The 14,408-nt window shown below is 44.3% G+C and overlaps 6 protein-coding genes across 6 annotated transcripts; 2 read left to right on the top strand and 4 right to left on the bottom strand.

The window, feature by feature from the left end:
* Positions 1-165: 165 nt before the first annotated feature.
* Positions 166-1,182, bottom strand: L199_006648 (uncharacterized protein; the record flags this gene model as incomplete). Its single annotated transcript, XM_064892346.1, has 3 exons — positions 166-733; positions 838-922; positions 1,026-1,182. 3 exons carry the CDS (start codon positions 1,180-1,182, stop codon positions 166-168), a joined length of 810 nt encoding a protein of 269 aa, XP_064748418.1.
* A 435-nt stretch (positions 1,183-1,617) lies between these two features.
* On the top strand, positions 1,618-2,324 carry L199_006647 (uncharacterized protein; the record flags this gene model as incomplete). The annotated part of the gene is made up of 6 exons (XM_064892345.1): positions 1,618-1,688; positions 1,779-1,821; positions 1,892-1,979; positions 2,078-2,162; positions 2,226-2,259; positions 2,319-2,324. The coding sequence occupies 6 exons, from the start codon at positions 1,618-1,620 to the stop codon at positions 2,322-2,324; spliced, it is 327 nt and encodes a 108-aa protein (XP_064748417.1).
* A 178-nt stretch (positions 2,325-2,502) lies between these two features.
* Positions 2,503-3,734, bottom strand: L199_006646 (uncharacterized protein; the record flags this gene model as incomplete). The annotated part of the gene is made up of 5 exons (XM_064892344.1): positions 2,503-2,700; positions 2,785-2,827; positions 2,898-2,995; positions 3,088-3,639; positions 3,723-3,734. The coding sequence occupies 5 exons, from the start codon at positions 3,732-3,734 to the stop codon at positions 2,503-2,505; spliced, it is 903 nt and encodes a 300-aa protein (XP_064748416.1).
* Positions 3,735-3,988: 254 nt separating this feature from the next.
* Positions 3,989-5,574, top strand: L199_006645 (uncharacterized protein; the record flags this gene model as incomplete). Its single annotated transcript, XM_064892343.1, has 7 exons — positions 3,989-4,197; positions 4,255-4,341; positions 4,408-4,666; positions 4,859-5,069; positions 5,144-5,199; positions 5,272-5,337; positions 5,413-5,574. The coding sequence occupies 7 exons, from the start codon at positions 3,989-3,991 to the stop codon at positions 5,572-5,574; spliced, it is 1,050 nt and encodes a 349-aa protein (XP_064748415.1).
* A 717-nt stretch (positions 5,575-6,291) lies between these two features.
* Positions 6,292-8,614, bottom strand: L199_006644 (uncharacterized protein; the record flags this gene model as incomplete). The annotated part of the gene is made up of 2 exons (XM_064892342.1): positions 6,292-7,402; positions 7,458-8,614. 2 exons carry the CDS (start codon positions 8,612-8,614, stop codon positions 6,292-6,294), a joined length of 2,268 nt encoding a protein of 755 aa, XP_064748414.1.
* A 4,276-nt stretch (positions 8,615-12,890) lies between these two features.
* L199_006643 (uncharacterized protein) lies at positions 12,891-13,618 on the bottom strand (the record flags this gene model as incomplete). The annotated part of the gene is made up of 3 exons (XM_064892341.1): positions 12,891-12,965; positions 13,026-13,190; positions 13,322-13,618. The coding sequence occupies 3 exons, from the start codon at positions 13,616-13,618 to the stop codon at positions 12,891-12,893; spliced, it is 537 nt and encodes a 178-aa protein (XP_064748413.1).
* Between the last annotated feature and the right edge of the window lie 790 nt (positions 13,619-14,408).

The raw sequence follows: 14,408 nt of genomic DNA, 5'->3' as shown, positions 1-14,408 counted from the left end.
ATGTGGGGAGTATAGTAAGCATAGTATCTTTTGGTGTACCGAGACAGACAAAGGATCGACGTATAACAACTTGTAGCTTATAAGTAAGATCAAAAGAACAATTTCAAAGTATAATGCGAATGCAGATTCAGTATATTGTCATCATTTCATATAACACATGTAAAACTACCTAACAACCTCATAAACCTCTCCTTGTCCTTTCCATCCCTCATCCTCCCTACCCAACACTTGACCCCAGAACTTCATAATCCCATACCATTCATCTTTATTTCTCGGCATCTGCTCATTCCCACCTGAGGCTTGTACCACTTCGACATCTTTATATGCTCTCTTAAGTATATTCAGGTTCTTCTGATGTATAGCAGACTGTGGGGAATGCCTCGTAAGGTAACATATGGGAGTTTGAATGTTTAGTGTGGAAGTGGGATGAGTAAGGATTGAAGCGCATATGGAGGTTATTGAACCGAATCTTCTCGGTGTATCTTCACCTGTACCGAGTGGTTGATTGTATATTGATAGACCTAGCTCCAACGCTATAGTCCCACCTTGTCCGAATCCGAACAAATGGATATCCTTCAGTTCCCATCCTACCTCCTTACTCGTCAGCGTGGATATCAAAGAACGTAGTTTTGCCATGTGGATTGTAGGATTGTGATTCTGGATAGGGAGGGGATCGAATGTAGGGGTGAAGGTTGGATACCATGAGAAAGAGGGATGATCCATCAACGGGATACTATATAGAATCATCCCAAAACAAATGTAAGCATAATAAGTATAAGTAAGTGTACGGTAGTATATATTTTGGATATTTGGATGATTAGAAAGAAGTCCACTTACGGATCAGGTGCAGAAAGTGATAAGATAGCTGTAGAAGGAAGATTGAGCTGCTTGCCCAGGTTGAAAAATGGGATTTTTGAATCGCCTATATGAGTGTTCGGTTTTACTTCGATCAGCTATCCGAGCTGGTCGAACGAGGAGGTAGCTGATTTGACAGAAAGAGATATAGAGAAGTGTGAGACACGTACCGAGACCATGAAACATGATCAACAAGTTCTTGTCGCATCCATCCGATGAGGGGGAGTAAGAGAAATCCCATGGTTTGAGCAATGAGGGGGAAGGGATAGGTTTGGACGAGGAAGAAGTAGAGGAGGAAGGGACGGGACGAAGGTTGAGGGATGTCATTGTGGTATTTTATGAGATCGATCGATATTTAGCAGGAGGTGCTTCCCGCTGTTATCGTCCTACTGTATGCCGCATGCACTCGAGTGGTAGTAGATTAAAGAAGAAGGAGGGAGAAGAGATGTAAGATGTTTTAGGTGTTCATATTCGAAAGTGATCATCCCATCGACTTCCGACGGAAACAACCCGAATCAACAACATACAACATTGTAGAGCAAGGAATTTTGCATCAAACTTCATTCTTCAACCGTTGGTCCACTTCAATCTTCAACTTTCAGTCACTCTTCACTCTTCATATCACTATTATCACACTCAATATCCAGCTTCAGATCCGCTCTCGCCAAAACCAAAGTCTCAGCCTCAACTTGAATTACCGTAGGAACCTCTGCTCATAAACTTCCAATATAATTTGCCCGGATCACACGCTGCCCACGCAAAATGCTCTTCTGCCCTTACTGTGCGAATAACTTGACGATAGGGGATAGGGAGGATAGTAATGACAAGTGCTGGTGAGTTCAGTAGTCATGCCATCCTCATTCAGATGAGGAACTATCTGTCGTCCGAATATGATTGACTGACTCTGACTGTTGAATATTTAGGATATGCCCCACTTGTCCATATCAGTATATCATCGACCGACAGGTAAGTGACAGAATCATACATGCTCTCACCTATCCCATATGACTGGCTGATAACTGCTGAATCACCGTAGATATCAATGAGAACCCATCTGAAACGAAAGGAAGTGGATGACGTTTTGGGAGGTAAAGAAGCTTGGGCGAATGTAGATAAGATTGATAGTGAGTCGTGGTCATCTACATATCGTCCCGGTCTGAATGCTCTCAGACCTTATATAACTCAAGGTATATACGATACTGATATCTATCTGTCAACTCAGCTGCCTGTCCTAAATGCGATTTCAGAAAAGCATATTTCCGTCAGTTGCAGATTAGGTCGGCGGATGAACCGATGACTACTTTCTAGTGAGTTGGAAGCGGGACCAGATAGTCGGGTACATTGCTGATTGTTGGAATCTGCGTGTATAGCAAATGCTGCGAATGTGCTCATCAATGGCGAGAAGTGAGTGTCCGTTCAATGCTTGATGATAACAGAACTGACTTGTCCTATCTCCTTTTCAGAACTAGATCGTATTCTCTTGTAAAACTCCGCTTTTGAATTGCGGTGCAGTTTTTGATAGATTACAGTAACTCTATAACGATTATATAACGATGACATGTTGTACAACAAATTCGCTTCTACAATACATACTGTGTGGTTCTCGTCTGATCTCAGTGGGTCTTTTAATCTTGCAAAGGACTTATATCATTCCTCCAATCCAGCTTCCAGCAACTCCATAATCCTCTTTATCCTCTCTTTACTCTTCTCGCCGCCATCCCCTAAGCCAGGTACGCCGAGCTCCACCAACCGCTGTTTATGCTTTGATGCGAGGCCGTCAATGACAGGGAGACATTGTTGGAGGTAGAATGAGTCGAGGTTGATGGAGAGCGATTTAGCCCATGCCTATAAGGGCATATAAGCGGTCTATATTGACTCGTACAATTGTACGGAAACGAAGAGATTATTTGAAGAGGACGAGGAACTGACCTCTTTCTTCTCTGGTGGTATGGCCTTTCTAGCTATTTTCGCGCTGAGCGATTAAGCGTATCACCATATTAGCGATCCAAAGCTATATGCCTTATCTGGATTGATAAGCTCACATCTCCTTCTCGGCCTGTATGCTCCTCTCATGCTCCGCTTTGACCTTCTCACTCTTCGCCCATGATCTCCTTTCTAACGCATCCTGTTCTTTCTTCATCTATCGATGACATGTACAAGATACAGTATATCAGCTGTCTGATCATCGGGGCGGGTGTTCGATCTGGAATTCGAATGGGATTCTGAACATACCTTTTTCAACTCCAATTTGAACCCTTCATCTTCTAATAATTCAGATAAAATAGGCAAAGCTTTACTGAAGCTCATGGATGAATACCCATCTTCATCAACCCTTTCAGAAGGTTTACGTTTCTTCCTTGGTGGTGTATCCTCACTCGTACTCGCTCGTGTCCCGTATTCACTTGTGTTTGTGGTTGTATTTGAGGTCCTTTGCCTTCGATTAGGGCTCTGTAAAGGATCATAAGGTGATTTTGATGGACTGGGAGTTTCACCCACCGGGCCAAAAGGTTCAATCAACTGTCTTTGACTTGGTGATTCTGCTTTGGGTGGGGTTGGTTGAGGTCTGGCATTTAACGATGAGAGCAGATCATCCAATTGTCTTTTTGTAGGTACGTTCACATTCGGTCTAGTCACTGGTCCTGAGCCAGAGCCATTTCCAGTTGCAGTAGCATTAGGAGGATAGGTCGATTGAGGAGGTACTGAGGATGATGTTGCGGGAGAAGTTCCATCCTGAGCTGAACGGAGCAGGGCAAGGAGGGAATGGACCGAATTCGCACTCTTGTCCTTTTATGTCGAATCATACAACGACTTTATCAATTCACATCCTTATACAGCTACCAGTATGGATCTCAGAGGTAATGACTCACTGGGTATGACATTATCTATGCACCTGCATGCCGAGGGAATGGAGGAAAACAAAGGTAAACTATGAGTTAGATGGATGGATGTTTCGGTTAAATGATGCATCCATCTCCAACGGAAAAATACCTGAATGACCTTTTCGAGATTCGAGATTCGAGGGAATCAAGATCTACGAATGCGAAATGAGATGAATGTCGATGTAATCTTCTATTTTGCGCCATTCCTCGATATCACGATCATAGATAGAATCAGCCAGGAGGGGATATACAGGATGGCAGACTCAGCAACAGCCTCAGCAGCAGCATCGTCTTCGACGTCTAGTACCATACAGACGAAGAACAGTCTCAAAGCGTATCATCATCTTGCTTCCGGTGCTCTATCTGGATTATCTTCGGCGATTGTACTTCAGCCGCTGGATCTGCTCAAGACGAGGTTACAGCAGGGTTTTGGGGATGGTGAAGGTCAAGGTGTAAACAAGAGGTGAGTGTCTGTATTCCCAATTGGTAACATGAATGCTAATGTGCATTCACCACGTAGGCGACGTATACGAGGTGTAGTACGGCAAGTTCTTCGAGAAGACGGTATACAAGGTCTATGGAGAGGAACCGTACCGACTTTAGTGCGGTAAGTGCTATCGCCCTACTTATGCACTTGCCTTCACGGCTCATGCTGAACTCGTTGTGGTCGCAGGAATGTCCCTGGCGTAGCTATATATTTCTACACCCTCTCATCGATCCGTCATAAATTGTCATCTATACCATATTTCGCCGTCACCCTTCCAATACCCACTATCGCGCCTACCTCATCAACATCGTCATCTCCTTCTTCTGCATCCAAATCGGCTATAATAAAACTATCGTCTGGGGGGAATTTGATGGCTGGCGCGATAGCGAGGACGTCAGTGGGTTTCATACTGAGTCCGATTACCGTTGTGAAAGCCAGGTTTGAGGTGCGTATTTCTGTTTGTCACCACATAATGTATCCATCCACCGCAGGAGGAAAGACATGCCAAATTCATTAGGTACGAAAGACTCGTTACAACAATAGGACACATTGCTTGTTCGAGGGTCAGAGGAGCCGAGATGAACCATAGCATCGGAGCTGACTGATATAATCTACTACCCTTTGCGGTATTATACAGTCAAATAGATACGCAAATTATCATTCTATTCCCTCAGCCCTGGCTTCTCTGTACCGTACCAACGGTATAAGAGGTTTCTTCCAGGGTTTCACCGCTACGGCCGTTCGAGATGCACCTTATGCTGGGTTGTATTTGGTTTTCTATGAGAAAGGGAAAGATCTGTTGGGGAAGATGACGGGTATACCGAATGCTGCTTTACATTCTGGTTCAGGTGAGTTGGGCCATCATATCTCAGTCAATACAGGAAAGAATCACTGGATATCTAATTGTGTCATTTGAGAATAGGTGTGATGGCTGCTGTACTGGCTACGTTGATTACTTCCCCAGCTGATGTAGTAAAAGTGAGTTGAATCATCCATACTACACCGTCAGCCAAGACGTGTAGCTGATTTGATTCCATTTTGGGTTTATAGACAAGAATGCAAGTGAATCCAGTGGATCATCCAACATTACGCAAAGCAGTTGTCAAAGTGTTACAGGTGAGTTCCCCTTGACAAGGTGTGAATTCAAGTGATCATGCTTATTCCGCCTTTTGCATGTTGTGATACATATAGGATCGAGGTCCATTAGGGTTATTTTCCGGAACGTCTTTGAGGATATCTAGGAAAGCAGCTTCAGCAGCTATAGGATGGACGGTTTACGAAGCTTTATTGATATTCTTGAGGGATAGAGAGGGGAATGATAACCCTCAGAATCAGTTAAACAAATTGTCGTAAAGATCAATTGGAGGAAAGTGGGAATGATCATTGTAATTCTAGCAATCGTAATATATATCTGAATACTTACCTACACATCTCAAAAGTAGTCAATTGGACAAGGATCGTCAATCGTTGATCGTTTGGTCCTTGGAATCATAGCATAGAGACTAAACATCTTGTACTAGTATTAACATGAAACGATCTATGCAATCATCACTCAATTGACACTGACTACAGGAGTACATCAGTACATTACGATATAATGAATCGAGGTATCATGTTAACGCTTCAGACTGAGACCGCATCCAATCTTGGTGTACTTATTCAAATTTTACATGGATTTGGGATATATATATATTTATTGATTTGCATATTCATCGTTTTATTTCCCTGTGATATATATTCTACCTAATCTAATCAAGTTAATCAAGCGGAATAGACCAAGATTATTTACAAGCAAAATAACTGAAGTAACAAGGGATGAACATGAAAAGAAATAAAAAAACGAAGATTCTATTATATTATAATTACACAAAGAGACGATTTGTTACAAGCAAACAAAGCATTTCCATTTATCTATTCCTGTTTCTTTTCCAATTCCAGAATCTGTCCGATCTTCTCAAAAAAATCACCAAACAAGATACTACAGAACAATCATCTGAATGAAGATCAAAGTCAAAACAAAGTTAAAAATCAGAATCAAAATAAAGGTATTTCCCCAGTAGTCCTGAACCCCTATTCATTACTCTTCGATCTCTTACTCCTCGCTTCATCCTCCTCCCCACTTGAAGAGTTAGAAGCAGCAGCAGCTTTAGCGGCCGCTTCCTCCTCTCTCTTCCTCTTACTCTGACTACCCGATGGTGCAACACCCGATAAAAGCTTTTGAGCATCATCAGCAGTGAAATTGATGAATGGGTCGGCGAATGTGAACCCCCCAGCGGCAGATGCCTTTCGTTTCGTAGCTGACGAAGGTGATCGGGATTTGGGTGTGGTTCTAGTGGGAGTAAGTTGGTTGGAGCTCGAGGCTTTTCTGAGTCGGGCAGGGGAAGAGGGTAATCTTGCGATTTGTCTTGGTTGACCAGTTGCAGCTGTGCCATTTCCAGGATGAGGAGGCGGGTGAACTCGATGTACAGGGATTGGAGCACCTGTAACGAGGTATTGAGCAGGTGGAGGATGTATGGTGACGAGTGGTGTATGCGTTAAAACGGGTAATGAACCTGTCTGAGCTGATGGTCCCTCCCATCCCATTATGGCTGGTTGAGTCCTCTTACCACTCGTGGCTGAGATGGTAGGTTGCATGACTGACGCTTCGGCCATACCCACTCTTCTAGAAGCAGCTTCCCTTCTAATCGAGTCTCGTTCAGCTTCTTCTCTAGCTGCTTGCTGTTGGACGATCGCCTGAGCTCTAGCTAGATGAGCAGGTAAACCAGGCTGAGCAACACCTGCACCGGACAACTTTCTGGTTTGGGGTAAGGGTTGAGTACCCGCTCTTTGCATTGCGATGGGCTGTTGCTGTTGTGACTGACTCTGAGCAGCGGCGAGAGAAGTGGGGAAAGTAGCTGATTGGGGTGTAGGGGGGAAAGGTGAAGGGACGAAGGTTGAGTAAGCAGGAGGATGTATCTTGATTGAGAGACTATTTGACATCTTCCTTGACGAAGATCGAGTAGGGGTAGGTGGCATACCATATGATAGAGCCGAAGGAGCCAATTGCTGATATGAGGGTGATGGGTCGGAAGTGTATAGAGGCTGAGGTCCGGGCGGGCCTGAAGGGATTGGCTGTGGTGCGTACGAGAAGAGATCCCGAGGTGGAGCGTGTCTTGAGGGGACGAATCCTTCAGAGGAGAGACTGTATACGTTGTCAGCGGAGATACAATGTATAGGAGAAGAGAATAGCAACTTACCTCCTCGTCATAACATCCGCCGTAGGCACGCTCAACATCCCCTTTGATTCTTCTCCGCCATTCAAACCCGGAGCGGACGACGGTCTACTTGAATTCTCATCTACCATACCGCCATTCGTACCCATGATTGTGCTAGGATCTATCGTGAAGGCCGGCAACAGCCCCATCTGTTGATTTTGATTGAGAGAAGTTAAGTCGAATTGTCCGAGACCCACAACGTCCTGCGTTGCAGGTAGACCGGACATCCATGACGGGTAGTCGGATTGGAAGGATGAGGGGTTGAAAGTGAACTCGGGTGTTTGCGAAGGGAAGACACCAGTGTGAGAGTGGGAATGCATCATCGGTATCGCATTGGTTGGTTCGTTGAATGCAGCAAAGATGGTATCTTCTGTTGGGAAATTGTCGAATCCTAGTGTCTGATCATTCAAATTCCAAACGAAATCATCTAACTCCTGAGCATCTACTGAAACATCGGCAGCAGCATTTGGGATTTCCAGAGGAGCTTCTAAAAAGCTTGTACCGTCCAACCACTGACTAGAGGGGGTTTCTTCTTCTTTGAGTACAGGCATCGAAGCGGGCTTATTCAATGTCCTAGGTTGTCGAGATGTCGTACTCAGCACGGGATTGGAAGTTACTCGATGAGGTTGAGCTTGAAAAGCAGGAGTTGGAGGAGTATAGGAAGAACCGCTGAAAGTAGGGGTAGCTTCGTCCCAGGAGAATCCAGGCGTACTCTGGGATGGAGTGAAGTTGTTTCCACTCAACGCAGCGAATGACTTTCCAGACAATGATGGTGTTGTAGGTTCTCCCCAAGAGTCTGTTGATCCTGATCCTGATGATCGATGTGAGAAGAAAGCAGTTTGATCTTGACCTGCGTTGGCGAATTTTTTTTCGGGAGTATGGAAGATCCCAATTTGACTCGTCTCCGCTGGTGTTATAGGGTCGAAGGAGGAAGAGGGGAATTCGAATGGTTCTGAAAGGGTAGGTGAAGAAGCGTCTGAAACTGATCTAGCTGGTGGTTCCTTGTAATCGAGATTGAAATCTTCCCAGGTCGATAGTTGTTCAGAGAAAGAGGAGAAGGATAGGAAATTCGATGTCTCATATTGAGACGATGAAGAAGGGTCGAATAGATAAGAATCGTTGTCGAAGATTGATTCCATCGTGGCGAGTGAGCTTGCTTGAGCTTGATAGTATACTATAGAATGAGGGTAGGTGGGTAGTCGGACCGGCGACTGGGCTTGCTGTTCAGCCTGAAAGACTAGCTTTTTGAGCTACCAGCTTATTATACTTGATCGAGGAGAAGCCACTTGAGCTGGGCTGAGCGCGTGTGAGAACGATAGTTGATGGCACAGCCAGAGATGATTAGGGATGATAGGAGATTAGATGATAAAGGTCAGCGAAGGAGTTGATGATGATGATGAGCAAAGATGGAAAAGTGGATTTTCCTGGAATACTAATGTTGAAAAGGACAAGGGACTCACGTATGGTCTCAGACCAAGCTGTACCAGAAATTAAACTTTTTGCTAGACTCCAAAGTGTCCCAACTGACGAGCTTCTTCAAGATTACGCACCAAGATGAGTCTACCGGGAACAAAGTTTGAAAAGGTCGTCGCTACAAGGTTGGCAGGTAGGGAATTATGGCTTTCGATTGTCGGGTTATGCTAATCTGTAGACCTTCAAGATCTGATCCTCAGGCAAGAAGGCAGTGGGGAAGTCGATTATACAAGGAGGGAGAGTAGGCGGGGAGGTGGATATGAAGTATGAGGATGCAGACGAGGGTGCCATGCAGATGAGGTTGAGTGAGAAGCAGAGGAGAGGGTGGACAGACTATTTGGGCTTTTGTGCCTGGAAAAACAGTCGGGTCGATGAGTGGAGGTATATGATGTGTGTAAGGTTGAACCCTGCCGTAGCCTATCCGATGGGATAGATGATAGATGACAACAGTGGATATGACTCTTTCGATGGTGAGACCAGGCGTTTGGATAAGCAGCGATGGGTGACAACAGTATATAGTGTGGCTTCTGAATTGATACTGTGCAGTAAAAGACGATACACCGATAGATGGCTGGTCGGTATTTTTCGATCAACTGAATTAACCTCACAGAGGATTATGGAGGGATGTTCGATGGGATGGGATTATGAGGATGAAGAAATGAATGTATAAAAGGTGACTGAATTGATATCCTTGTCTTGTCTCTTTTATGCTTTATCTCTCGAGGTGAAAGTTGGATGAAGATCGGATGTTCGGCTGTTCCAACTTGCTTTGGTGGTATCGATCGTTGAAAGGTGTTTGTCTAAGTGTGTTTGTTTACGCTGATACGATGTTATCTCGTTTCTTCATCTCCCTTTCTTCTTTCTAAGCTATATACAATACAGATGGATGAACAAGATAGATCAACGGACGAAGCTGGGGATGAGTGGATACATGAATGTATACCAAGCTATTTGGGGAACTTGTCTCTGTACGAAAAGTCTCGCATTATCTCTTCGGAACTCCTCCATCGTCATTCTACTTCGCTTCAACGGCACTGGTTCTAGTCCTAGTACTCGTGATGTCAACCATTACTCTCTCCTTTCGCTCTAAAGCCGTTAGACTAATTAAGAAACCTCACTACTGATAAAGGCGAGATCCACCGCTTAGCATACTTACTACTGTAGGTGAGAAAAAACGATGTCTGGTGGCTTTTTCACGATCCGAGACTCTTCTTCCTCTTTCCTATGCTCCTGTATTGGACTGCACAACTTTATCCTCTTAAGCAGACAAGCAGAAGGGAGGAATGATGTGGGCCTTCGGGTCCGGCTTTTCCAACAGTCTAATTCTGGGTACCTAAAGGGAAAAACGGAGAAAATGACTCAACAGAGTAAAGAGGAACCCTTAACTAATTTAATTTAGCTTTGTTTGGCTTATGAGATTTGATCCGGACCCTTGAACGATAAGCCATGAAGATCGTAGATCGACCCGGGGGATCCGTCCATCACAGTCGTCGTACCACTTGCAATCCTTGACGATCGCACAGTCCTGACTGAGCTATGCATACAACGCCGAGCAATACGCCGTTTGTGTCAGTGGATGAACTGGGGATACCAGAGACGCCACGACGATCATCCTTTCTCGATCGGCTACTTTTCCTCGCTCCTCCAAGACATACAGCAATGATTCATCTTGCAACGGCGGTGAGCAGCTGAACACAAGGTTGATCCTTGGTTCCTTCACATACGAGCCGACCGGGTTAGGGTTACGATTGGCTTCTTACGCAACATTGGCTCAGCATTCATTCTACGGACATGATCGACACAAGCTCAAGATATTCACAGAACCACGCACCGACCTTTGTGTGTGTGAGTGTGTGAATTTTACTTGGGCGCCGGTACCTTATGATCTCCCTTCCGATCCATGCTCCAGAGAGACAGTCGGGTCATACACAGAGCCCAAAGCCTAACGATGACGATAGTGGATCATTAGTCAATTCAATTGTTTTTGCATCAGGTCTCGATTCTGCTCGACGAGAGGAGTGGAGTTGCTACGATAGTGCTGGAATGAGCGGATCGTCAATTGGCAGTGGTGCATGTCACTATCGTAACTACTGAATGAGGGAAATATACTCCTGGTCGATCCAGATGGATTGGAATCAAGATGGTGTGGCGTCGGTGATCAAATGTATATGAGACAGTTCTAGCTCTGTGTAGTAATCATAAGAAATGGACAAAGGATAAAGTGAGACAAGAAGAGATCAACAGAATTACCCTTAAAAGAGGTTTATCAAGAAAATCTTCTTCTTGTCTTCTGAATCAATTGAAATACTGGGATCAACAGTGGGGATCAAGGTGGATCTCCCACTTGGCCATCAGTCTCACTTCCTCGGTCCTCTCCCTGAAATCTTTCTGCTGAAGTAGACCCACTGTTCTGGAAGCCATCTAGATAAGACACTCAAGGTACATTATCCACCACAGTACCAAATATACGGACATCATCCTCCATCTTCTCCGTTAATCTGCAGTAAATGATGATCGTGATCGATCGATGCTCATGTTCGACAAGTTGTTTACATCCTCACACGTCTTCTTTTTACACAAGAGTATGTAATACGGAACGGAACAAATCAACGGCTTTTTTAGATTGGACACTTGTTAAGTAGTATATTAGGATAACATCATCCGTGCCGATCCGACTGGAAGTCATTCATAACGTAAAGCTTAAAGCCCTGCGCTAGTGGTGGTGGTGGGTTTGGGACGGCGGTGGTGGTGGTGGAAGGCCTCCTATCGTCTTGTACCAGTGCCTCTTTATCCCCCATATTCATTCATTGCGGGCTCTGCATGTCGCTTCCTTTGCTTGTCAGCCGGTAGAGGCATGTCACGAGTGCACAGAGAACAATAAGAAAGCATTACCGCCAAGTCAAGGAGAAGAGAGGAATAAAGTTTAAACTTTTCGCTGGTTTTGCGGCTCTGTCTCACTTTTTCACCCTGTGGTCCGGATGAATTTCCCTGAATAAGTAATGTTGACAATCCTCCATTTATCTATCTCGTTAGCTCCTAAAGTCAATCAGCGTTAGCTTTTCTACTACAGTACCGGTGCACTCTCAGTAGTACAATACATTCCCAAATGGGAGTATATTGAATTGTGGATCATCTTCGTGAGCTCGTTTTCTGGGTTTCTGATGGCTGTGATGAGGCCCACAAGATCCTTTGCGCTCTCACACCTTTTGTATCGTCGATACTATGCATCATATCACCTTGCTCTATCGATACATACTGTACATGTCGTGTGAAGAACGTGCGTGAGACGGCGACAATAGCAGACAGCCTGTCACTTCATAAACCGCATCTAAGTACGAATATCTTTGAACGGGGAACTACGTCTCATAATATTCGATGGTTCAAGACAGGTTGTTCTGCAACGCAAGTACAGGTCGCTTTAACAGTTTCTCTGACAATCAAGCAGTCTGAGATGAACAAAGAAAGTCATGATTGCTGACCGAATCCTGATCCAGATCACGGGACCACAAGCATCGGGACCAGTACATACCAAATAGGCATTCCGATGATTTTTGTTCACGAGCCAAGGGGATTCGCTCTCCAGCGTTCATGACGAATCGAACTTGTCAGAGACAAGACTCATGGGCTGAATCATACACTAAGGAGGATGGTATTCAGTATGGACAGTGGCTCAACTTCCATCCATCCATTGTAGGAGGGATGGAAGTATTTTGTAAGTGGCGAGCTAGATATGCCTGAATGCTCAGTCCAATGAGTTGATATGGTCGATGATACTGATATACAAGTGGTTAGTCATCACAAGACGCCCCTCACAGATCGAGCTGTCCTTCAGCCAATTGAGATGGCATGTGTGGCAGAATACGTCAAAGATCGCATACTGTATAAGTGTTATTACATTCACATATCGCTACATAGTCTACAAGCCAGCTGCACAACGACTGATTAAAGGTTTATACCCAAGAAGTCATCATCATCGTCGTCATCATCGCCATCGGGCTTGCTCAGAGGCATGAGATCCTACATCCCACCTTCACGTCAGTATCTCCACACAAGCAAGATCAAAAGAGTTATACACACAGTCGTGATATCCGGTTCAGTTTGAGAGGAACCTTCCTTATGACATGTCAACCTAGCTTCTTCATGTCTATATTTCGAATGTAACCAATTATATTCTCCGTGTAATTCGTAATCGTAGGTGATTTGCTCCAGAAGACCTGTCTCCTTCAATCCTTCGAGCGTACACTAAACAGATGAAAGGCACAATTACTGATCAATCACCGCCTCAACCACACACAGTACATGTTTGTACTGTACGTGTATATTAATTCGGGAAATGAGGAAAGTAGATGTAAACAAGCATGTACGTCACTCACTTCAAATCTAGCAGTGAACTCCTCATCCTTATCATCATCCTCATAAGTATAAAAGTTGAAATACCTAAGGGCTCTGTCGGTCCCAAATTCAAATTTATCCCAATGGAATTCAGCCGTCTTTTCACCTCTCTGAATTTCTCCACCCGTACCAAAGTTTTTGTCGGTGATTTGGTGTCCCGAATCTTCGTCAAATTCAATATTGAATTTCAGATCGTAGTCGTCTCTCTTCACTTGGATTGCTGTGGCTGAAACCAGACCTAACAAGGCAAGGATGGTGAATGTCTGGTATAGAAACATATTGACGTTGAAAGTGGCAATTCGGGAGTATGAGCAAATCAGGTTAGCTGTGTGTACGGCTAGGGTAAGATATAAAGTGTGTACTGTGTTGTAAGGAAAAAGCCAAATTCAATTTGACCTCGTAATTAAGTAATATATGTCTATGTATCTCATATCTCATGTCCGATGCGAGCTCACCGTGTGTTATATACCCTGCTCTTCGGCCTGTGTTGGTGATCAACCTCTTGACCAAGAATAAAAGTTGATTCTCTTGGCATTCCATCTCATTCTTTCCGTTATACTGACCCCTTTGGATGTCACCGTATGAGATCTGATCGCCACAAAGGTATGTACTTGTAGCAAAGCCCCAATTTCCTTTCATCGATGAGTATAGATAATCAGTCGATCACATTAGGCAGAGAGGATCAAATCCAGTACCATAAATAATAAGAGGAAAATTAGATGGCATGTACATATACTGTACTTGTGCTTTCCATTATAGCTGTACAGTACGTCAATAAACATTCCATCTACGTTGATGCACTGAGTCTTGGCATTCGATCAGCTTGCTTCCTTTGCAAACGTCAGATAATCTATTCAATGGTCGGATCTCCCCTTGTTGAATTCCTACAGATCGCGTTGATCGATCACAGATCCCAAACTATAAAGGTTGTAAGATCTCAACAATACATACTGTACACACAGTCTGCAATACAACAAGCCAATGCACCAGTACTGATTAATACATGTCCAAAAGTGCTATCTCGTCAACCTGTAACATTGCTACAGTAAATTATAGTATCCATGCCCA

Source organism: Kwoniella botswanensis, chromosome 1 (assembly GCF_036426115.1).
Source record: "Kwoniella botswanensis chromosome 1, complete sequence".
Classification (NCBI taxonomy): domain Eukaryota; kingdom Fungi; phylum Basidiomycota; class Tremellomycetes; order Tremellales; family Cryptococcaceae; genus Kwoniella; species Kwoniella botswanensis.
This window is presented reverse-complemented; position numbering and strand designations above follow the sequence as displayed.